Here is a 25,479-nt window from a genome sequence, read left to right as displayed (position 1 = left end):
ACACACTGTTCTTTGTTGATGGCAGACAGAGGAATCCATCAAAGCCCATGCTGAGAGCTTCCCGTATGACAAAAGCCTGTCCTTCACAGTCATGATCTGCAGTTAAGGTACCCAGTGACAGGCAGTGTGAATGGAAAAGTAATAAATCACATTATTAAGAATTAAGCTGTGACAATCCAACATCATGCTTGCCCTCTTAGTCTTACTGTTGTGCTCTGTTAACACCCTTCTCTAGTCTATTTTCCTATCTGCTTCCATACAAAACCATTGAACTCGCAGATATCTCTGTGTTACCCCAACCACCAAGCCCTTACTCTGCCAGTGTATGCATGGGTCTCCTGCTTGGTTAATCCTATCTTCTTCCTTTCAAAGACAATGCTATTAGCAGACCTGAGAGGCCACTAGAATTGTTACAATGCTATTAGCAGATGTGAGAGGCCCACTGGAATTGTTGTCACCTCGTGACAGCTCAAAGGTAATACATAGGCCTGTAGTCAAGAGCTCCAGTGAACTGCAGACAGTTAAAAAAAGAAGCAAACTCTCTATGTGAAACTGTCTACCGCTTGTGCCAGTATTATAACACACACAAAAGATGAGCAGAAAATTAAGTGAGCTTGTTCAATTATTACGCTCTGCCGAGAAGCATTATTCATGTCCCAGCCTTCCTTATAATCACCCGCACTAGCCACATTGTTCTTTTTGGCCTAATAAGTTTTATTAATCATACACAACAGCTTGAAAAGCACAAGGGCTGATTTTATTGCAAAAGGAAGATGCAGCAATTAGGCAGCTGAGGCCTTTTAATGCCTGCAACATGTGGGCTCACTTGAGCTGTGGGTTGATAACTACAGCTTTTTGCTAACAGTAAACACGTGATGATCAAAGCCATGCTACAATACTGTAAGCTGATTTTCTGAGAGGTTGCAGCAGGCCTGGCTCTTGGGCCATCCCAGAAATAAGAAATCAGGCAGAGCATAGTCCACATGGCTGTTAAGAGCTGTGGAACCTCCAGCAAAGCCCATTTTAACAAGTACCTGCATCATGAAAGGGACCCATCTCATTGCCTGAGCAACTTTTTTCAGAACATCAAGTACAGTCTGCTCCGAATTTGTAGGTTAATGGAAATGCTGACACACTGTATGACTGGACTGATTCTACCAAATACAAATTAAAGGGGAAATAAAATCATGAGCACGGAAACCATGCTAATTATCACAGTGATGCTTCTCCAGAGGGCTTTCCCCCCATGCACCATCATCACCCTGCCTATTTCCTCTGTCTCTATTAGATCTTACTCTTCAACATTTTGTTTGGGACAAAGGAATTATGAAAAGCTTTGCATCCTACAACTCACATGTGCACTGTGACTGTCAAAAGCAGACAAAAGAGTCCCTGTCCAGCATCCCCATAGTGCCCTTCAGATACTGGAAGCAGCTCTGAGGTCTCCAAACAGCTTCTCTTCTCCAGGCTGAACAGCCCCGACTTTCTCAGTCTGTCTTCATATGGCAGGTGCTCCAGCCACTGATCATCCTCATGGCCACCTCTGGACTTGCTCCAACAGCTCCATGACCGAACTGTATGCAAATGAACTTTTTTCTTCAATTATAATGAAAACAGAAAGTGTAATGGAAGAAAAAATACATTTAAAAAATAAAAATAAACAAAGATGATGAATACCAGATTTTCAGCTGCCACATGTCAGGTGCCATGTGTCACCCAGGAGAAAAAAAAGAAATAAACAAAACAAAAAAACCACACTCTTATTTCTGCATTTCTGTTGGATGTGTTTCTTTGGCCTTCTGTATTTTGGGAGACCCCTATGTCACTTCCTGGTTTCCAACACAAAATTACAAAAAGAATCCAGTTGCTAAAATGGAAAATGTGCTGTATTTTCACCAGCAGTCTGTTCCTCTGGCACAGTATGTCAATCGCTAATTTGAGGAAAGACAGCACATACCTCAGAGTCCATTTTCAAACAACATTTAGATAGGTATTAAACTAACTTGGTCCTTAGAAGTTTCAAATGTTTCAAGAGCTGTATTGTTACTTTGAGAAAGAGAGAAATAATTTACTAAAACAGGTAAACCACTTTCTTCTGGTCAGGAAAGAAATGCTTTTGTGGGGCAGCTTTGAGTGTTCTGCTGGTGTGCAATGTGGTACGGTCTGAGACTTGTTAGCTGAAGTACAGGTAACTGAGTATCATCAGTGGCTGAGCTGGTGTTAGACTGCTTGTGCCTAGGCTGTCAATAGTTCTTATATACTGTTCTTGAACTGTAATTCTGGTAGATACATTCTGATAAGACAGGAGGCTTGACTGCTTCCATTTTCACCCATGATGGTGTGGACCTGACGTTCTTAGTCTGCAACATAAAGAAAAACATGTACCATTGCATTACACTGTAGAATTTAATAGAACTATCATACTTATAGAGTCCAAACAAAAAATAAGACCAGAAGAGATCTGGTAGGTAACATTACTTTTGCAAAAAAACTGTGCAATTATTTCTCTAAGCTTTGTGAGCGAAGGGATAGGCCACAGAGGGTGAAACCCAGACTGACAGAAGGATGCAGCAACCACATTCATAAAGTCTAAACAGGACAACTTTGAATCTTTTTTTTTTTCTTAATGCAATTGAAAGCAGATTTTGAAATGTTGGTATCTTCAGCAAAATGGATAATAATGAGCAATATGGTTCTGTAATCCTAACTGCTTTGAAAAAGAACAGTCAGGCCACAGGCAATCCCGTTTAAGCACCTAAAATTACTGGAAGCTTTTGACTTTGATCTTCGCAACTCCCACTCTCACCAGCCAAGTTGTCTTGAATGCCACTGAAGGGGATATCAGGAAATTAATCACTCTAACTCCAGAGCACTTCTTGACTAGTTTGCAACAAACAAGGCATACAGCCATTAATTTAACTGTGGGCAGAAAACAAAATATGAAATAATTGCTATTTCAGTATGCATTAAATGAGGCAGAAGTCCTGAGGAAAGAGCTGCATATTATCATGCTGCTAAATATGTATCACAACAAAAAAGAAAGGAAGTTGCAGTGGCAAATTTATCACTGCTGCTGTTTCCTAGCTTCTAAGTGTTTGAACTGCAACTTAAAAAGTTAAAGTCTCATAGCTGTGTTTGTCTCTAATACAGCATAAGGAAATACACCATTGTAAAATGTGTGTCTATTTTCATCTGATCTTTAACCAGGCAAATGTTTGCCATCAACACCAATGCACATTCTTCAGTGAAACATCAGAGTTTAGATTACTTTGAGAAGCTGAAATGTGAGAACGTTAACTTCTGGGAGATTTAAAATTCAGCTTTAACACCAGCATTGTAAATGTGATTTATAGTCTTCTTAGATAGAAAATGCACTACACCACTCTCGATCTAGTGCTTAACTACTTGGATACTCTGAAGATACATGAAGATAGGACCATCCAAATAATAGACACTCTCACAGATACACTGTTCCTCATTTCCCCCTCCAAGCACAGACAGAGATAAATGAGAGCTTTGTCAGAGCAGACGCACTACAATGAAATTACATGTTTTAGTGAAGAATACACAAAAAAAAAAGGCAAAGTGCAAATGCATATAAAAAAAAGGCCACTTACTGCAACTGGCGCTGCCGACCTGTGTGCCAATTTGTGTAACCGGAGAGCTGAAAATAGGATATAAGTAAATTAAAATGGTTTCGTGGGGCAAGGTGCACAGTTGTGGTGTTTAGAGCTCTCCTCTCGCTGCCCTCAGCTGCTGAAAGACTTTCTTCAAAATCATAGACTGGTTTGGAATGGAAAATAAAGTTACATTTGTGAGTTAAGCTCTTACTGGTTTATGCCCTACTCTTGAATGAACTATTGTTTTATTTTTCCCTTCACTGAAACTTTTGGTCACCTTGGGAGATATGACTGAATTGACACAGGTACATTTTTTCCTCAGTTCTGCAGGCACATGCTGGGCTAAGGAACCCGTCTGAGCATGTCTTCTCCTCTCTTTACCTGCCCCAAAAACATATTCTCTATTTACAGTTTATCCACCTCTACATCGCCTTCTCCCAGTGTACCATGTCCTGCTCTCCTGAAAAAGCTCTTGTCTTCATCCTGCTATTCTTACTTCCTCCCATTTTAAGCCCCCACTTGGACTTTCACTTTATTCATACCCCATCACAGCTGTCTTACACAACTCCAAGAGTAGCAAAAGTATCTGAGTTCTCAGTATGAGCCTGACGCAGTGTCTGTGAAATCTATACAGCTTGAGAAACTGCGAGTGTACCAGAGGGATGATTACACTTGCTCAAGGGAAAACTTATGACTGCTGATGGAAATGGGAAGCTTGTTTGTGCCGAGTCATTAGATTAGTTTGTGAACTGTCATTCTTATGCATAGAATTTTCTATCAGTAAATGCAGAACAATCAAAATAGTTCTAAAACTTCAAAACCTACCATACTCTCAGAAAGAATCCTACTTCACCCGGGATGGCTCTCTGCCATATATATAATGCATTAATATCATAGTAACTATGACTGACAAAACTCCAGACTCATTTTAAAGTTCCACCCCTTATTTTGTCAGACATTTCCAAAAGGACAATGTATCATCTATGGACATTTTCCTCAATCCACGCTTCCCACGACACTCTCAGCAATGAAGTACATATGCTTGTACCTGCACATATAGTCAGCAAAGGAACTGTAATACATTTCAGGGTCATCAAATGACTTACCTCTGCCGATAAAAAACAGGCATAATGTCATACCACTGACAACAGCAACACATGCAAATCCTCCTAGCAGAAAAAAGGCAAGCCTGGGGGAAGTATCTGAGAAATAAGAAAACTAGTTACAAAGCTAAATGTCAGTATTGACTGCCTACATGATGTTACTAGCTCCTTACCCAGAGCAGAAAGCTAATCCTCTACCCCCACAGCTCAAATGAGCTGAGAGACACCAATGAGATGTGGATGGCAACCAGCAATAAGAAGCTGCCTCACAAACCCAGCCATTTGTGTGTAACACACTTTCATTTTCAACTCATCTGCCTGCACAGTCTCCTCTTCTTCAAATGATACTAGCCCTGCAACAATAGAAATGACAAGCCAATCCTGCAAAATGCTGTTATTAATGGCTGGTCTATGCTGATTTCTGTCCTTCATGCCTCTACTGAGATATTTTTGTTATGAGCACTTATTTAGCTGTTCTTACAAATCCTACTGGAACAGATTTCTAACAGTTCCAGCGCTGCCAGCTGGGAGCCAGAATTTTGCCCTCTGCTACCTTTGGCCCTGGGAAAGATAATTTGAAAGTCATAGACAGACATTGTCCAAAGAATTTTTCTCCAGACCATCACCACTGTGGGAAACTGGACAAAATTAAACTTCAAGTATATAAAGCTTCACACCAAAATTAGTGAGCTGTATCACGGTGGGTGCTGAAAGCAGTTTTTCTGCTATTGGTGATTAAAAAGGTTACCAAAGCAATGTGTCACATTGCAAAGCAAGATTTTGGCAGTGGGGAGGCTGAAGGGGTGGCTTCTGTGCGAAAATGCCAGAAGCTGCCCCCATGTCCAACAGAGCCAATGTCAGCTGGTTGACAGCCAATGACAGAACTGCTGCTGAGCCAGTCAAAACTTGTCCTGTTTTCAGATGGTTATTTTTCTTCTTAGTAGCTGGTGCAGTGCTGTGTTTTAGCTTTAGTCTGGGAACAGTGCTGATAACACAAGGATGTTTTTAGTTGTTGCCATGTAGTGCTTACTCTGATCAAGGACTTTTCAGTCTCATGCTCTGCCAGTGAGGAGGGGCACAGGAAGCTGGGATAAAGCAGAGACAGGACACCTGACCCAAATTAGGCAAGGGTTTTTTCCATAGCACAGCACATCATGCCCGGTATAGAAACTGGTGGGAGTTACCTGGAAGGGACCAATCACTGCTCGGGTTGGGCTGAATATTGATCAGCGGGTAGTGAGCAATTGTGTTGGGCATCACTGCTGGTTACTGTTGTTTTTTCCTTTCCCCTTTTAGTTTTATATTCTCTCTGTTGCTATTTCCCTTAGTAGTAGTAGTAGTATATTTTACTTTAGTTATTAAACTGTTCTTATCTCAACCTGTTGATTGATTTTCTTTCGATTCTCTTCCCTATCCCACCTGGGGGAGGAAGAAAGGGGGTGAGTAACGGCTGCGTGATTCTGAGTTACTGTCTGGGCTTAAACTGCAATACCACTCAAGGGGAGTGAACAGAGAAGCTGGGAGTGAAGCTGAGCCTGGAAAGAAGGGAGAGGTGGGAGGAAGGTGCTTTCAGATTTGCTTTTATTTCTCACAATCCTACTCTGATTTTACTGTCAATAAATTATTGCCTTAAGTCCAGTCTGTTTAGCCCGTTACAGTAACTGGTGAATAATCTGTGTCCTTACCTTAACCCATGAGATTTTCATCTTATTTTTCTGCCCTTGTCTTGTTGAGCAGGGGGAGTGATAGAGCAGCTTGGTGAGCACCAGGCTCACCAAGGCAGCCAGCCAAGGTCAACCCACCAAAAGAAGAGCAAGGAATTCTTGTAAAATATAACAGGGAAAGAAAGAAGCAAGCAAGGGATAGAAACTCACTCAAAACTATTAATTTCTCTGTCAACATGCAATAGGAATTTGGCTTATAACCCCACTAAATGATCTGCAGAGCCCTGGCATTCAGTGGGAACAGCACAATGAAGCCCAAGAGCATAATGATGCAGGAGAATGTGACTTACATGGCAAGTCTAGGAACAGACTCTGGTTTGTAGCTGGGTGGGTAACAAGGCAGGTGACAGTGGAAAGCGTGGTGTTGACCCAGCTCACTCTGGTCACTGTCCCATTGGGGTGATGGACTTCACTGGTGCTGACGTTATTTGGAGGAATCCAGGAGATGTCAGCAGCTGGCTTTCCAGCAGACGCTTGACAGACTGCCCCTGTGCTCTTGTCAAAGGTCAGAGCCACTGTGGGAGGGACTACAGGAGAGAGGGAAAAAGGCCACAACCATTTTTTCTAGTTCAGCATAAAATCACCCATTGAGAAAGTTAAAAATAGGTGGGGCTTTTATTATTTTGCATGACCAATTCAAGAGATCTGAAAATAGTTTGGAATATTAGCACCAATGATCTTCAGGGAAAAAAGAGACAGCAAAAAGTCCAAGGTGAATATCTCCAAAACTAGCTAACTGAATCTGATAGTACTGCTTCTCCATGTCATCCAAGAGGTGACTACAGGAGTAACAGAAGATGGGGATGACAGAGAGAAGTGAATTAAATGAAGATCTGTAAGCATGGCAGTGTGTACTGAAGAAAACACATCTTGCTGAAGCTCTAGCTGAGATATTTAGGAGACTGTGTAGTAGAATCAAGAATTTGATAGTAGGGGAATAAAGGAGGAATTGGACAAAACTGTTCTGCCTGGAGTAAAACAACTCATAGTCTGCATTTAACAAAACAGGACAAGGCTTGGACAATACCTAAGACAGTATCAGAAAGGCAAGACCCTGCAAAAAGATACATAAACTAAGTGACAAAAAATTAATAATAGCAATTATACAGTACCAGAATTGATTTCCCAGATTTCTTAGTTGTGTTCAGAAGACTTAACTAATATGGCCAGACACAAAATCTCTTATGTTGGTTTTGGTTCCTTTGTTTTTTTTTAATTAATGGAAACCTACACAGTTTACCTGCCTATCTTAAAAAGATTATTTGATGTATTTATTATGTTTCCTAATATTCTTTTGTTCTTGCCTATGTTGAAAATAGATTAATTCAATTTTTATTTTAGTGATGCAGTCTTATAGACAGCTTTCAGTATTTCTGGAAGAGTGAAGTATTTTCAGATAGTGTCCTGAAACTTTTGCTTCCTTCCTATTGAGCTCTTACCCAGACAAGCATCCTCTTGCTTAGCACATAGCAGCAGTATTTATTTGATATCTTCTGTTTGCATTAGCTTAACCAAAAGTATACTCCTGGTTGTATATTCATACAACATTCAAACCACATGTTACACCCAAAGAACCCCCTCAGAAACTGCAGACTGTTGGGCTTGTGCCTTTTAAAACCTTCCATTTTCCTGAGGTAGAAGGTAAAAAACAGAACACAAAACCCTGGATTGATTCTCCATAGAACAGCCAACTCCTAAGGTGTAATTCCTCAAGCTTTTTTCCTTTCTCCATACAGACAGACTAAGTCAGCTTACATCTTTTATTTTTAATTTAGGTCTTTTATCACCAAATCAAATCATTTTTATCTTCATACACACACACAAAAAAAAAAAAATCACCCCCAAAGGTGTTTCTTACCTATCACAGTCAGAAAGGAATAAAAAACGAAATTCCCCGCACTGCTGACGATTTCGCAGGTGTAATTCCCCTCATCTCCAAGGGTCACAGGGTAAATACGAAGATCAGGGTCACTGTCAGGTGAATATTTCCACGTCTTCCTCTCACTGCAGTTTAACTTCCTTGTGTCATTGTGATCACTTCTATAGGCCAACAGGCAGCAAGTGCTGCATTTCATCTTCCATATTCACCATTAGCAAAGATGCTTTGGAGACATAAGGGCAACTCAATATAGCCTCATGACCAGCCTCGACACTCGCCATGTTGTTGTAAGCTGCATAAGAAGAAAAGGCATCAAAAATGATGCTACAGCCATTGTCAAAGACAGGAAACTCTTGGCTTCATCACACTTAGGCATTTCTACTTCTTTACTGTGCTGACAGCCCCGGGGAAATGTTACTTTGAGCAGACACATATAAGTAGTATTCAAATTCCAGGTCCAGATTCCTGCTGTTACTCTGAAGTCTGGAAACACAGTGGAGATGATGCCTCTCCACTATGGACACTGTGAAGGTATGTGATGCATGCTGATGAGCTACAAGTCCTCCATCTCTTTTTTAGGCAACAAATTTCTATCACTAACTTGGGCTTTGTAAAACTGATTGGGAAGGCAAGATTCAGCCTTGAGGGAAGGGAAACCACTTCAAAAATATTATTGTCTTACTGAAGTAAGCACCTTGGTTAAAGTGCAAGTAAAAAGGGGGATAGCAGTGGAACATGTAACTGTAGCAGGGTTAAAACCCAAGATCACCTTTACGAGGCAAATTTAGTAAGGGGCATATGTAGATCCCTTTTTTACTAGAAACTGTCTCAGTTGAACAGGAGATGCGTCTTCAGATGATCTGTGCTAAATTCCCATCAGATATATCTTCCTATGCCACTCTGCGTGGCACACAGTTATTTTGCTAGCTGAAGTGACATCACTCTTTGCATTCACGTTAATCAGTAAGAAAAATTCCCCCTGATGAACTGTGAAGTTTCAGTGTACTGGTAAGCTGGAAATACAGAGTAACAAAGTGTCCTGCACGTAGTTTTTGGCTCTTTCATACTTACCTGGTGCTTTAACCAGATTTATCAGCAAGAGAAGAAATGCAGCCAGAACTGCCCATGCCTGAGCCATCTTTAGCAGAAGGAATCAGCACTGCATAAAGTGAAGGCAAAGAAAATGGCATGTAGTCACAAATTGTTGTGGAAATCCCTTCAAAGGGAGCATGTAGTAAAACCTCAGTTTCCTTTGAAAACACAAGTTCTAAATAAGACCCCGTGTCAAGTATCATTTTTGTACTGAAGTAAAACAAAAGGGTTTTGAAAGAAAAAGAAAACACTACTGCTTACAAACCAGTTTTTAAAATCCAGGCTCTCTGATACCATTATCACAGAATCATAGAATCAACTAGGTTGGAAAAGACCTTTAAGTCCAACCATTACCCCAGGACTGCCAAGTCGACTGCTAAACCATGTCACCAAGGGCCTCATCTACATGGGTTTTAAGCACACTTCCAGGGAGAGTGACTCTACCACTGCCCTGGGCAGCCTGTTCCAATGCCTGAGTACCCTTCTGATGAAGAATTCTTTTCTTAATACCCAGTCTAATCCTCCCCTTTTGCAGCTTGAGGCAGTTTCCTCTTGTCCTATCACTTCTTACTGGGGAGAAAAGACCAGCCCCCTCCTTTTACAGACATCTCTACAGGAGATCTGCAGGAATTTACAGCCATCTCTAGCTGCTCACTATTCATGCCCAGTTGTCTAGCACAAAGGTAGCTACAGACCTCTTGCTGCCATCTCATAGTCTTACCTACAGAAGATGAAAAAAAGGTTTTTTTAAAGCAAACATGCACAAACTACAACTCTTTCTGAATAATCGGTATTCCGCATGTATAGGAAGATTTAGACATCATCAGACTTCATTGACTATTTGACAAAGAAATGATTCCTAACTCTTGTATGCTTTTAATTTCTTGGAGGGTAGTAGAAGGGTACTACTTCTGTAGCAGAACAAAAAGGGCAACTATACTATTGCAAGAGATCAAAAGCATGTGAGTTTGTTTCCTGATTTCATACACAGTGAACTGAAGAGACATCTGGTAACTGACGCTATTCTACACCTATATGTACTTTTTAACAAACCATATATCACAAATTTCCAGCTCCTTTTTGGCAAAAGGGCACTGGTTCATTTGTAACATTGTGACAGTGACATTGTGACATCATCCCAACACATTGTTTTCTGGTTCACACAAAGCCAGAGCTCCATGCCAACCAAAAGCTTTCCCATCAAAATATATATGGTTCTCAGTGAAGAATTTTGATGTAAACCCATTCAGCTGTTGCTTGAACATGGCTTTGGCTAAGAACATCACTGATACTTTCCCACAGTCAGATAGCCTATGTAAATGACTCCAAATTGGCATGGCAAACTTGTACTACACTATAGTGAACAATATACATATATATTCCTGCAGTCAGCTTCCAGCCTTTTCTGCTCAGATCCCAGGGACAAGCACCCTAGTGCAGTAGATGCTCATGCTGGTTCTGTCACAGAAGGGTTCACAACCAATGCACCACTGTGTCCCCAGCCAGCTGGGGGATAAAGCTGAAGTCTCAGAGTATCTGCCTATTTTCACAACACTACAGTAGCCATGTCCTGGCAGCAGTTGCTGATGCTACTGTCAAAAAACAGTGGCTGTGCTTTTGCCTGGAGCCTCTTGTGTAGCCTGTCAGTAAAGCTGTCTCATTTTCCACCACTTACCTCTGCATTTCCTCAGATTGTCTCATTGGTAGATGTTTTCTCATTCTCTCCTTTATACCATCATTAGTACCTCTTTTACTTTTTGAATAAGTCACATGCAGCTAGAGATGGCTGGAAAATTGTGTTTCCATCCCATGGGAAATACTGATATGTTGTTTTCATTCTCAAGTCAAAACCTAATACACACCAGACAAACAAGTACCTTAGTGCAATGGTTGATTCAGAAACATCATATGTGTTGCAACAGGACTTTGCTTCTGGTCTGTTTAGATCATATCCTGTTCACACCCCTATTTAAATAGAGGCATGCTTCTCAGTATGTGCTGAAAGGAGGAGGAAAGGGCAGCCAGGGTTCTGTGCACACAGATCTGCTATCAGTTGCTGTAAAAGTAACAGGTTTCAGTGATGCTGCATTAAACATTTCATTTTAAATGTAAAATACATCAAGTGAGGACACCTGATGCACAGAAGAAAAACCAGAATACTTGTGGTACAGAAAGAACGAATGCTGCCACATTCATGAACTGAGTGCAAGAGGCAATAGTACCTTCTTAAACACAACACAATGTGTATGCACATTAGACAACAGCCTAATGGTTTTCTTCACAGTTCTAACAAAACACTGATGTATCTGGATGAAAAGCTTGCACTGAAACCTGAATCAATGCCAGGGCAACCACATTGATCAGTGTTCTGCTATTAATTTGCAACAGGCAACATAGCTCTTAACATTCAAAAAACTCCTAAGTTTAATTTTTATACATTTTTTTTCCACTAATTAGATGTTTTGGTTTATGTTATTCAATACTGTTGAAAAGTTTGGGGTTTCCTTTGTCATTTGGATGGATGATGCACACAAAAGTTGCTTTCAATCAAAAAGTTTGAAGTTTTCATTTTTTTTTAAATCGACAAATAAAATAAATGCTTTTTGACCAGAATTCTGTACTCAATTTGACCCAATTTACAGATAATTTCTTGATCTCTTTTAAAAGAAAAGTAAAACCACAGTGTTTATCAGCAAATGCAGTATTCACTGAATTCAATGGCTCTATAAATATTCATAAACAGAACACTGTCATATTGGAACTTGTCCCAGAGAGCTATCTTTTTTTTTAAAAAAAATGCATACAAGTTGCATATATATGGGGTTTATTTGCTTAAAAGAACAGGCATTAATGATTAAAAATGGGGCCTTACAGAAAGAGCAAAGTGTATCACTCTGTTTAAATATTCATGTGTGAAATGCAGCATTTAGACTGCAATTTTTAAGGTTCACAATCCTTGAATACTTGTGACTGGAAGCGAGAAATCTCAAAGTAAAGGAGAAACCAAGCACAGCTGAATCAAATCAATTTAAAAGTAGCAAATGAATATTTGTAGATTGTCTCATGTTATTTCCTTTGATGGAATCAAAATGCCTCAATAACTACATTAAAATAAATTACAATTTTCACTCAGCCTTTATGGCAGTGGCTGGCACAAGACTATGCAATGTATGCGTCACTCTTCCATTAGCCTCAGCCTTCCAGCTGGGGAACAGTACTGCTCACACTTGGATTCATCCCAGTGAACACTGAGGATGGAAGAACGTTACCGGGTTGTCAGCCTGGAGGGGAGCCCTCCAGCCATGGGAGATGAACGGCAGCAGCACCAGCATGCTCTGGTCTTCTGATACTTGCTGTTCTGGGGATGAGTGGAGAGATGTTAGCACATGCAGCTGCTCCAGCGTGGATGGTGGTCCTTGTGGCTGCTTACGAGGCAGCTCCTGTGCACCAGGGAACTGCAGAGAGCTCCCCTGGCGTCCTCAGGAGGGGCCTGCGTATAGTTGCAAAGAAGTGAGAACTATCTCAGTTCAGGACTGTCCATCCCCGATAGTCCCTGTTTTCAGCTGTACATTTCATTGATTTCTTTTCATTAATGCTTCTGAGATCTTGATGCACAGACACAGCTTCCACCCCCCTTTGAAAGATCCAAGTGAAAACAAACCATCTCATTGCACACTCCCCTGAATAGGATGTGACGTAGTTAAAATGAGGGAAACAAACTGCTTTTCTGAGATTAAGAACAAACCACAACCTGAAGTTATCTGCTATTACATATCAAAAACAAACTACAAGCCTTGAGCTATACAAAGCACAACTTTAAAATCAGATAAATACAAGCAAAGTCCAACATAATAAAAATATGTATTAACATGACCTGAAGGAGCAGATCATGAAGAACCAGGTATCAATCAGTGCATCAGTCATCACCACTTTTTAAAGAATAACCAACGTGTCAAGTAGCCATTCCTATGATTAACTCAGCAAAATATGACTCTGCTTTTTAGTAGAAGCATATTTTAAAAGGTAGAGAAGACTCTGCCTTTAAAGTCTGTTCACCTGGTGTCTTTAGGCAGAGGAGGGCTCCAAAAGGTTGCAAGAAGAGGAAGCAGTTCCACATGGCTGTGTCAACTCTCCTACTTCTTCTTGTACAAGGATAACTACTATGCAAAGTAAGGCTACATCATTTAAAATGCAAACCCACACTTGCAGTGGCCAAAGCCTTCATGCAGAAGCAGCACCCACTACAAGGCATTCGATGTTTCCACCTCATCACCAAGGCCTCTCTTCTCAAAAGTACGCTCCTCTATCACTCAGCTCTTAAGAAGGAAGCAGGGTCTCTGGAGGTGCGAGTCCTTGCACCCCACACAGGGTTTGCTGTCATCTCAGGCAGACCAGGAGCCCTTACACTGAATAATTGCCAACCACACAACAACCAACCCAGAAGCCTGCAGGCAGCCAACACCTTTTCTGAAGTGAGAGATGCAGGTTATGCCATATTTTCAACATCCCCACATCAGCCTCCACTTTTACTGTCCTACTGAACATGGGAAGCTCTCAAAGCTGGGGTTACCCACTGGTGCTGCGTTTGCAATAAACATCTGGAGCAGTTCAAATGGCAATTTAAGAGGCGCTCCCATTTCTCCACAAACTTTTAGCACAAGCCACTGAGCCTCTCAGTTGTAGGAGTTACCTGAAGAAATGGAGCAGCAGCAGTGTCCATGGCTCTGCATCCACTGTGCATCTCAGGGGCCAGGCTTTTTTCATGCAGCTTATTTGTGGAGAGTTTTGCACCAGGTCTGGGGACAGACTTGGCTCAACTGCTGCCCAGTTTCTCCCAAGCAATTCCTCAAGTTCCTCTGCTGGAAATGAAGTTACAAAATACAAGAAGACCTTGAATGTCCTGGGACAGCAGGAGGATATTCCCAAAGCTGCTCATTCTCAGAAATTGAGAAGTTTCAGCAGAGAGAAGTTTTGTTCTTGCTCTGTTCTTAGCCATCTGTGTCTGGCTGCTGAAGTGCTGTAGCCTTCTGGCATTTTTACTCTCTGAAAAATACCCTGGCCCTGGAAATGCATCCATGAAGCCCTGTTACCAGCACAACAGTAGATTGTTAGCACTGTTAGCAACTGGAGGAGCTGTGCCTCCATAGTGGATTTTCTTCTCAGGCTCCCTCTTTATCATATACTTGCTGGCATCAGCAGAAGCCACAGATGGTTTGTAGCTGTGAAATTCAACCCATCCAGTTTGTGAGCTAGTTTTATTCAGTTCCAAATATGTAAAACTATAAAGCTTTCCCTACAGCCTGGGAAGCAGAGGGTAGATGGCTTTCTGAAAGAGAGAGAAAACTAGCCTAATAAAAGGTACTCTCAAAACAATTATGAACAAGTTATATTAAATGCAAAATTGCAGCATTTTGGTAACATACACCTGAAGGTAAATAGGTCCAAAGCTTTCTCCCCCACAGGACAGAGGTTTGTGGTGTCTGAATTCATTAAGATACTAATATTTAGATACTAATACTAATACTAGCATTAAACAAAGTATTTCTTTTTCCCCAGGAAAAAATAAATAGCTAAGGTGAGTGTTTTGTCTGGGATTTTTTATATATCTGTAGTAGCTGTAATTCAAGAAAGCAGGTGGGCATCTCTGCTCAGAAATATTTACCTTCTTACCAAGAGCCCATTTAGAAAATAGCTTACTCCCATGAAGTTATTACATGAGCCAAGTTGTACACCTCACATCTGTAGCTGCCTTGCAGCCAGCCTCTTCGGAAAGCACTGTGACTCAGGGTTGCAAACGGATAGTAGGAACAAAGGATGAATGAGAAGCCCCAGTAGCCTATTATTTCCTTTCAGAGAGAAGATATTTGCTCAACATTTTCTGTTGTATGGGGAAAAAAAATGGTCCATGTATCTAACAGCATGACTTTCCCAGGTATAAACCATCTGCAGCATTCACCAATGTCAGCAAACATATGGGGGCTAAGCACTTCTGGTAATGAAGCCTTTAAAACCAGACACTTCTAGGTTAAAATATCCAGAGGAAATTATATTGCCGTTTCCAAAGACCAAGGAAAAGGATTTATTTTTTAGCTGTAGCTAATTTTCCCCTAATTGTTTGGTCACTGCGCCAGCATGGCCGTGCTCAACAGCTTCTGCTCCTGGTCCTACAGAATCCCCTTACCACTTGCAGATCACTAACCTCAGGGACTTCTCACTCAATCCTAATACACTAGCAACCAGATCTATCTACAACAGAGATATTCATGACCTTAACTCCTTTAACTCCTGCCTCTTGTTGACCCACTGCACATTGCTGCCAGTTTCCCAGGTAGAACCTGGGAACCAACAACCCACAAGTACAATCACTGCCTTCAGAGCTATGGATAATCCAAGAAGTATTCAGAGATGAAGAGAAAAGAGGCAGTGGATGCTTAACTCTCTAAAAACTTCAGTCAGAATCAGTGCATATCTCAAGCTCCCCAGATGAAAGTTTCCTCCTCATCTTTCAGCTGAAGAGATTGGCCTCCCACTCCGTAGACAAACAGGATGGAATTACACTGAATTGCATGTAAATAAGCTGAAAATCTCAAATAATTCCCACTTCAGAAAAGTGAAATAGCAGAACTGGTGTGTGGCAGAAATAAAACCCCAGATGGTTCCTCCTCACCCAGCAATCTTAATGTGTAGCATAACTAGCCGTGGTTTAGGCAATGCCAAAGATGGATAGAGTCAGGAATACCAGGCTTCTCTGTTTCAGCTGTTCACTGCTCATTCACACCCAGGGAGGTTCTCTGAAAGCTACAGCTTCTTCTTCCCGTGGAGAGCTGTGAGTATCCTGCAACAAGTCTCAGGAATCCCCAACAGACTCAGCTAGGAGGCAGCTCCTCCAGACTCGAGGAGCTGCAGACTCAAACACCCTCAGGGTCATCACGTGGATGTAGATTTATTTTTTATGTTTAGAAAAGGAAAGCATTGTCTCTTCTGTCTTTGTAGAGCAGCTAGATCAAAAATTCTAAACATGAAATCCATACCACTTATCACATGGAAAAGGAGAAGGCTCAATAGTTTTCCTCTAGAGACTTTCGTTTGTGTGATTTTTACATCAAGTAGAACATATCACTTGTGTAACAGAGTGTACCTGAAATAGAAACCCATACCTATATTGGACCCATACCTATGTTGGACCCATACCTATGTTGGAAAAACTACACATCCCACCTCTCAAATGCAAACTAAAGTTGTGACACCTATGTCAGGGTGGCATTCATCACTGTCTATATTCTTTTGGTGCAGTGTAATAGACCAAAGGGGATGCTTTTGCTTTGCACATTTCCCCCCTCACCATACAGGTTTCTTTGCTGTCATAAACTCTCTTTCTTTTGAGTCAGTTTCACACCTATAGCTTTGTGTCAGCTAGTGGTTTAGAAAAACTCTCCACAGTAGTTTCCAGTCAAACTTCTCACCCCCATTTCTTTCCTGTAATGGAGATGGTTATCAGCACCTCTGACAGATTCTATGCTTGACGCAAGGGAGTGTGAAGCCCAGAGAAGCCCAGTCCTACAACATGTCCTTATTCAGGTTTGAGCTGCCTGGACTGCCTGCTCTTTTTGTAAGCTAGTGGTCCATAGGTGGAAAATGTGACATGAAGTTAGGTCAGCTCCCACAAACATTGATGCTGTCATGGGACTGTGGGCACTGATGGCAAAAGGTCTTCATTTTCGCATCTTCCCAGAGTGGCTTAAAAAACAGTGCAGAGGGGAAGCTCCTGAGGACAAGGTGGCAAAGCAATGCCTGCTCCAGGCATCCTGCCTCCACATCAGGACTTTTGGCTCCTTATTCAGTGTCCTAAGGTCCTGTGTGAAAAGTTGAGACAAGACACTACAAAATGATCAAGACAGAGGGGGAAATAAGACGCAAAAAAGGTCAGCTAGCAATGGAATGTTCAGGAAGTGTCAGAAGCGAACTCAGGAAGCCTCACACTCCCCACAGAGCCTTTGCATGCATTCAGGCCACAGACCACAGCCTTCTTCCCACCCCCTGCCCTCAAGCCTATACAACCTGTGCTATGGTGCACAGCCACCAACCCACTTAAAATACATGTAAAACATCTTAATTTGCTAAAAGTACCTGTGCACTTGTATATGCATGTTGCTACAGACCTGTGTATTTATAAAAATCAATATATAGATATGGAGCATTACGCACACACTTTTAGAGCTGTTGCACTAAAGTGACAAGGCATTTAGGAATGCTGAGCTAATGAGGGTGAGTCACTGAGTTTGTACCATTTCCTGTCTAACTCTCTTATTAAAGTGGACCCTTTCTGTAGAGCAAATGCTTGGGGTTAAGCAGCTATCTTCAAAATGAAGACAGGAGAGCAAAATGGTCCTGGCAGTGCTCCCCCCCCCCTTCCGTTTTCCTCACCTCTTTTCTTCCTTTGCTCCCTTCTTGGAGAGCCATGAGCTGTGTAAAACAGGAAAAGTTATTTGGGTGTTTGTAAAGTTTCCATCAACAAAAATCTGGGTTGCACATTGCTTCTACATGATTTAGTGTCAGAGCTAGTTTATGACTTCTGTAATGATAAACAGCCGCTGGCTAAAGGAATTTAAAAAGTGCATCAAAAGGGATACACCAGAGGCACCTTCGAACATGTGGATTCAACATATATAGGCTTCCAAGATGATTTTCCTGAGTGCTGCAACACATCATGTAGAAGACAAGCTGTGGACACTGACTGCAGCTTACATGGGAGTTCCTACAACTGAACAACAAAGAAAACAACCTCACTCAAAGTCCAGATTCAATACTGTCGAGTCCAGCACCTCTACTTAACCAGGCTCATACATACATGTGCCACAGAACTTCCCCACACTACCTTTAATGCAGTTAATAAGGGCATAAGGAACAGTGAAATCATTATGCTCATAAGGGATCCTGGCTGCAAACATATTTAGACAGCTTGAAAATCAGTTTTCACTGAAAAAGACATTTTGATCTGGAAGTTTCAGACTAGCAGTCCATGCATTTCTTTATAGGTTCTAGAAGCACGTATTTCACTATCTACTCAAAATTATCTTTTTCCTGTTCATTCAAGGCAGTTCTGAGGTGGCTACCAAAAGGTCTTTTGGTCTTTCCTGTGAAATAAGCAGATGGTATTGACTGGCAAAGAGCAAGAAATAGCACTATAGGTTTGTCATCAGCTCCTGAAACAAAACCCAGCTCTGGCTGTATTGTTGTCAAAGAGAGACAGGGAGAGGTCATCCTGACACCTGAAAGAGATTTTTAATTAGGGAAATTAACATTTTCTTGTTAATGAAGGGCACTTACCTCATCGAATACCTAAAGTCTTGACTGTGTTCCCCATTACACTGTAACAATTGTTTTCTCTAATAGGCAGAATGTATAGGTATTTTAGAGATTGGAGTTTCATTAAGGCTGTTATTGTGCCCAGTTACCATCAATATACACTCATGCTTCCTCCCTCAATATAAAATGACTGTCTGGTATCTTATTACTTTCAGTCCTGCTGCAAGCACCTTGTATTTATGACCTTTGACTTCAAGCACTGATTTTCACAGTAGGTGCAAGCAAACTATTTGGAAACAGCTTCTATGTTTATACCTTGCATAGAACACTGACCTTTGAAGAGTTAAAAAACTCTTCAAGCTGAAGAGAGGAGCTTCTTCCTACTTCATTTTCTAGTGCCTCACCAAAATAAAAACATGATTCTCTTTAGTCTCCTTTCAGCTATTCCTTTTAGTTGCCAGGAGGTGGAAACATAGCTACACCAACCTACATGAGAAACATCATGTTGATGTGTAATTGTACAGCATACTACCTGATGAAGGACACTGCTAAAAATATCTGCAGTCTGAATTGGTTCAGTGGAGCCCAAAACATAGGATCATGCAATGCTCTTCCTGACTCTCTTTCCCTTCCCCCAGCTAGCAAGACTGCTTGTTACTGCTTCTCAGCTTCAAGGATGCCCTTTAAGCAGCTGGTTCTGTAAGCTGCATCACACACCTTCATTCCAACAGGAATCCCAAATCAGGCTGCCTTTGATGGAAAGGTTCCCACAGCAGCAGCGATTGCAGCCCTTCAGAGATGCTAAACAATCAGGTACCTGGCAAAGTGATGAGGAGATAAATGATCACTTGACTTATTTATTTAGCAGATAGATACATGTCGGTTTTGACATTCAAAAACATTACACACACATCCAAGCTTGAAGAACATGGCAGTGGTCAGAAGCGCTCATCAGACAAGCTTTCATAACCACAGAAACAGGTATAGATATAACCATCTTCCCTTTGTCATTTGGTACCAAATTTTAAGTCCTAGGAGAGAACCTCTTACACAGAAGGCAAATTTACGTAAATACTTGGAAAAGGGGAGAGGGACACAACACAGTTAAAAGACTACAGACAAAATAGCCTTTAAAAAAATCCCACAGTTAGGGTAAAACATGCCTGGTTTTGCTTTCTGTGTGCAAAACAAGGAGCTTGACAATGACTTCATTCCTGCTTCCTGTGCATCACTCACTTGAGCACAGACTGCCCAGAGTTGAATGAGGGCTTCAAGTTCTCTCAGAACAAATTGAAGAGCACAGAGGATAGACTATAAATATGTCAGAAGACATTTCAGATGAGAGAACCCAGGAAATTCTTCTTTACACAGAGAGCTCTAGTAGGAAGGGAAAACCTCCCCTTATGGGAGGCAAGTCCCGGAAAGTACAGCTGGAAAGAAACCATCTCTTCATTTCAAGGAGCACCAACACTGAGAAGTCCATTGCCTTGATGATGGCAAAACCTGGAAGAACTGACACTAGATATGAGAGAATTTCAGTTCTAGGACAGGAAGAAATCCTTCTTCTCTGCCCGGGAGGTAGATGGGGCTAAAGGAAAAGTGAATAATCCCAAAGAACCAGTACCGGAAAATCCAGAAATAAGTCCCTTGAAAGCTTGAAGTGAGCCATGAAACACAACGTGAATCCCAGACATTCATCATGCACAATAAAATTAAGTTGTTCTTACAGCATCTCAGGAAAACTATCTTGTTTAAGCAAAGCAGCCCAGACTCCACAGACAGGGTTTTCACGGCATGAGCCCTTGAGTGGGGGAAAAATAAAAGATGAACACGTAAAAAAAAAAAAAAAAAAAAAAAAAAAATCTCCTGGTGTTCAGGAGCAAAATGTACAAATGCAAATCAGTAAAACACAAGCTTGGTAAAAAAGTGATGGATGCAAGACTGCATCTCAAAGGTTATACAGAGTGGTCATCTGGCCGAGAGACTTTCACATATCTAAATTAACTGCCTGAGCTCAGCCTCAGTGTTTAATTTGCAAGACACCTTATGTCACATTAGCACACAGCTACATATTCCCAAAAAGCCACACAGAAGGAATCTGAAGTCCATAAAACAATGGTCCTGTACTCATTCTGTGCATTCTGTTTTGGCATGATCACGAATTGGACACTGAGTTGGGTGACTGCTGTGGATGTTGGCCAGAATCCAGCTCTGCTGCACCTGCTGCAAAATCACTGAAAACCAAAACCAAAGCAACTTAGTTGGCACCATTTCATCTGCCCGCCTGGGGAGTTTCAGCCTGCTAACCTCTATGAAATTATTACAGTGGGAAAGGGGAAGTCATTAAATATAAGGGCCATGCCAGAAATCCACCTGTGAGACTTGTGATTTTATAAAATCAGCCATAAGCTCTATCCCCAGAAAAGAAATATGGAGGTAGGGAGGTAGGTATGGAGATAATCTTCTTACCTTTGGCATACAAAATTATCCAGGATATCATGACCACAGCCCACATCTTCTCCAGCTCAGAATCCATCCTCAAAACTTTGTTCTGTTTCAGGTCACCCTTTGTCCTCTTTGTGGTATTGACAACACTCACACCAGATATAATGACCAACATGCTAATAAAAGTCTGCAGAACTGCATCTTCTTTTACCTAAAACGTAGTGGCAGGAAAGTAATTGAATTTTATTGTTATTATTTTATTTTTAATCAAAATATGTTGGAGAGATGTTCCCTTCAGGAAGGGAAAAGATGGATATAATCCCTATGTCTTAACAAACCTGGGAACATCTTGGAAGGAATACAAGCTGATTTCTCAGCCTGCCCCTGATCAGAACCATCCTAAAAAAGCTCTAGTACCTCACCACCACTATAACAAGCTGGTTTCTCAGCCTAGCCCTGATCAGAACCATCCTAAAAGAGCTCTAGTACCTCACCACCACTATAACTACCAGATGAGAACCTCAGCTAGTTATGCCAAAGATATATTCCCTTCTGCTGGAGGCTTGGACCTGAAGTCACTTGTCACAAGTAGAAGACACTATACCATAACCAGACAGTTAAGACCTGTAGAGAAACTATTGTACAGGGGCACTGCCACTGCACGTTTCATCCCTTTTTAATCTGAGTAATGAAGCAAGAGAGAAATAAATCACCTCAATAAGAACAAAACAACTCTGGTGGCTGCCGTATCTCAAGTCCTACTCCCTCTAAGCACCAATCCTTCCTGAGGTCTACGTACACTACAGTTCATCCAAGAGGCTATAAGGCTGCACTGTTTGCGTACAGAGGTCCCCTATTAAGAAAATACACAGATCTCCATCTTAGAGAAAAGAACTTTCCTACCTGTGAATGAAGCTCTGGCTATAGAGCAGATGCTGGGTGAACTGGGACAGACCTGCAGCTAACCCAAGACTGACATATATTTTCCCACACCGCATTTTCCACCCTATTCCTTTCATCTGTGGCAACAGTGCTCAGAGTAGAAACCCCATGGGAAACTATTCCCGTTAGCTCTGAGAGATCCACAGCCAATCTAAACCAAATCCCCAACATTTTTTCTTCACATGTCAGTCTTGCATTTAGCATGCGCAGATGAAAAGACAGAGGAGTATGAAACTTACTCCACATGTCACAGCGTGGCAGCAAACATTTTCAGTTTCACACCCTAGGAGGAGAGGATACATCTCCATGAACCGTTTTCAGCATGCAGAAATTTTGCTTCAGAGACAAGGATGTGATCTCACAACTCCTGCTGCTAGAAAGCTCCTGGACACATAGAGCTTACCTGTTACATTCACCCTAATAAAGAGTCCCAGAGCAGTCAGGACAGTGTTCTTTATTTTGGCTCTGCATTGAGAGTGGCCACTGTCTGCTTGATATTCTGAATTTTCAGAGCAAGGGAGGATGTGGCTTTTGAGGTTTAAGTTTCAGGAGTGGTGCAAACCTTCCATGTCCTTTGCAAACCCAGACTCATTTTGCTTCTTTGTTATTTTTATACCAGTGAGCCTCCATTTGTGACGACTGATCCTGCTGATGCCTGATGAGGCAATTAAAATTCACGGTCTCTCCTTCTTCCAGGTAATTTGTGGTAGATGCCTAAATGACTTCCAGCATACTGTGATCTGTGGTGGAACAGAGCAGACAGTAACTGAACTGATCTTTGTACCAGGCCAGCTCCCCCTCCCTCACCATACTTCTCCATTCACTCATGTGCTGTGAAAGTCCAGGCTATCTCATGCTCCAGATGTGCACAGAGTGCCCAGGATAACAGGTACCATAATAAAAAAAAAATACATTTTCCCTCATATGAGAGGAAGAAAAATCTGTTTCCTATCACAAACCTTGTGGCAGAGGCATTACACAAACAGAATATTGTCTGAAAAGTTTCTCATTTTCATAAAAATGGAAGCTGAGAAGAGCATCCTTTCTTCAAAAAAAGGCAGCAAAAGCATCAGGGGAGAAGGATTTTGGGGGGATTGTCTGGTTTTTCTCTTCAACTTGAAGGTTTTTGCTTTCACCAATTATTGAATTATTCCATGGAAAGATAATATGAAAATACTGATTGGCTCAAAATACTGCTCTTTTGGGACCAGGTTTTGCCTCCTATCTCACTGGGAAGAATTCATCATGGAGAAAACAAAAGGCTGAGAAACATCATGCAGAGCATGCCCTGCTGAAAGCTTATTGCAATAAATATTCTTTCCTTCCCATAATCCAGGCAGCATCTCTGCCACAACAAGTAACTCCTAAACAGGATTTAGGAAGTGCCAACGTCATGCTTTTTCTTGCCAGGGCTCCTTACCTGATACCAGCATTGCCAAAGCTGCCATTTGGAACACCAAATGCTGCCTCCAGGCCTGGCAAGGAACCCTGTGATCTGAGTCATCTTCTGCACTAAAAAATGACAGAGAAGAAAACAAATCATGCAGTTATCCACGAGTTCTTCTCATGGTACAGAGGAGAGGGCTAGGATCACTTTGCTTGGTACTGCAAGCCTCTCCTATCACTTACAGAGCAGTCAAAAGTGCAAGGACCTTCCCCTGAAGCAATGAGCTTGTAAAACACAAGGTAACCCTCTGTGTTTAGATAAGACAGAGATAAAAAAGAAACAAACAAACCAACAAGATGATAGATACCACAAACCAGAACACACACAGGTGCTACCTGTAAACTCAAGTTGCAGGCAACAGGCTTATTGAAGATCAGAGGGCAGTAGCTAAAAGAGCTGAAAGTTAGGACTTAGACCACAATGACACAATTATTGACACAGGCTGTGGTGAACTCAGCAACTGTCAATAAATTCCTAAAAGCAGAATTCCTTTGGAATTGTTTCTTCTCCTCAAGAGGGCATCTGCATCAAATTGTTTGGCTTGCATAGACAAGAGCTTGGCTCCGAGCAGGCTGTGTCGGGACATTAAAATGAATGTACAGAGCAACAGGTTACTGGCATACGTTTTTCAATGATGAAAATAATTCAGTTCCTATTACAAGTGTATTTGTACTCTGAGCAGATTTTTGATGTGGTCATCAGAAAAAAAAGAGAGAAATTCTGAAGGAAAAAAAAAAAAATCATGCTTACCACAACATCCTCCTGTTCCAAACCCATGCTAAGGGGCAGTAGAGCTTCATTTGTCACCTCAAAATATGGATTTTCCTTTCCCTAGAAAAACAAAGCTCTTTCAGAAATGTTCCAGTGCCAGGCACAAATGGAGCTTGACATGGTTCTAGGAAGAAGAAAAGCATGAGTGGTGTGCTCAGCCTCCACTTTCCAAATGGTGGGTGCCTTGAAAGATTTTGAGGTTAAATGAGTAAATAAAAACCAACAGCTTTGGTTCTGTTTGCTTGGGGTTTGGGGGTTTTTTGCCTCTCACCTACCACCTTAGATGAAGACTTGGAAGAAAGCCTTGCAGGTCTTCAGTTGTTCCACATCGTCCAGTGCTTGTACTCTGTGTACTCATGTGAGTTAAATCAGTTCTCTTGGGTATGCTCAGATCTTCTTTTTGGTAGATGAGGGGGGGTGAAATGGCGGGAGTGAAAATGATAATGAAGCATTTACCTGCACTTTTCTGTACAGCAAAGAAATTCCCACAGTGTGGACTGTACTTGCAAGAAGTTGAGTGTCTGGTTGATTTCTCTGTTGTTGTAACTACAATGCCTATTCTTCACCTACCTTTCAGTTCTTTATTGGCTTTCTAAAAGGGTCCCCATGCACTTTTTGATGTCAAGCTTTCAGTTCTAGGTCAGCTACCCAGGACCAGGAGATCTTACTGGCTTTTACCAACTAAGGCCACTTTAGCTAACAATTCCTCTCTTAGATGACCCAGTAATTTTTGGACACTTGAAAGACTTTGAAGAGGTTTCCTTTTCAGAGTGCAGACAAGAAGCATGAGTTCAGTTGCTCTTTTAGCAGCTTTTGAGATGCATAGAGCATAGTGGTGAGTTCAAGGGGAATAGAGCTGCCAGTTCACAGCCTCTGCAACTCATTAAAGCAATCAAAATCGCAGCTATTAGCAGGAAGCAGTTCAACGTTCCAGACACATTTACTGAAAATGTACAGGCTCTGTGTGGCAAAGCCATGAGTTTCCAGAGTTGCTTCCAAACTTCCTTAAGGCACCACAGCTGTAATAGGTGCTGACTTGAGAGCTCAGACACAAATATCAGCCATGCACAAAGCGTGCACAATTCAGAGAGCAAAGCAAGGTTACTAAGGTTTTTCCTCTTTTCTCCTTCCACTTTCTCTCATGCCAATC

The 25,479-nt window shown here is 41.5% G+C and overlaps 1 protein-coding gene and 1 long non-coding RNA gene across 5 annotated transcripts in view; both read right to left on the bottom strand.

The window, feature by feature from the left end:
• Positions 1 to 2,053: 2,053 nt before the first annotated feature.
• Positions 2,054 to 8,628, bottom strand: LOC133207468 (cell surface glycoprotein CD200 receptor 1-A-like). The gene is made up of 5 exons (XM_061344418.1): positions 8,306 to 8,628; positions 6,738 to 6,974; positions 4,727 to 4,822; positions 3,618 to 3,664; positions 2,054 to 2,360 (listed from the first exon to the last, which is right to left on the bottom strand). The coding sequence occupies exons 1-5, from the start codon at positions 8,520 to 8,522 to the stop codon at positions 2,244 to 2,246; spliced, it is 714 nt and encodes a 237-aa protein (XP_061200402.1). The 5' UTR covers positions 8,523 to 8,628; the 3' UTR covers positions 2,054 to 2,243.
• Positions 8,629 to 12,212: 3,584 nt separating this feature from the next.
• Positions 12,213 to 25,479, bottom strand: part of LOC133207462 (uncharacterized) — a 29,202-nt gene continuing 15,935 nt past the window's right edge. For 3 of the 4 annotated variants that reach the window (XR_009724046.1, XR_009724048.1, XR_009724047.1), the window contains 3 exons: positions 23,532 to 23,623; positions 22,515 to 22,851; positions 12,213 to 12,908 (listed from right to left, as the gene is read on the bottom strand). This is a non-coding gene — a long non-coding RNA (uncharacterized LOC133207462). Of the gene's footprint in view, positions 12,909 to 18,380; positions 20,526 to 22,514; positions 22,852 to 23,531; positions 23,624 to 25,479 lie in introns of those variants that run through there. The other variant, XR_009724049.1, reaches the window with a different exon arrangement.

The sequence above is a fragment of the Neopsephotus bourkii genome, unplaced genomic scaffold (genome assembly GCF_033783945.1).
Source record: "Neopsephotus bourkii isolate Nb327-2 ecotype Australia unplaced genomic scaffold, CSIRO-AGI_Nbou_v1 NB_214, whole genome shotgun sequence".
Lineage (NCBI taxonomy): Eukaryota > Metazoa > Chordata > Aves > Psittaciformes > Psittacidae > Neopsephotus > Neopsephotus bourkii.
The sequence above is the reverse complement of the archived record's forward strand: the minus strand, read 5'-3'. Positions and strand labels throughout refer to the sequence as shown.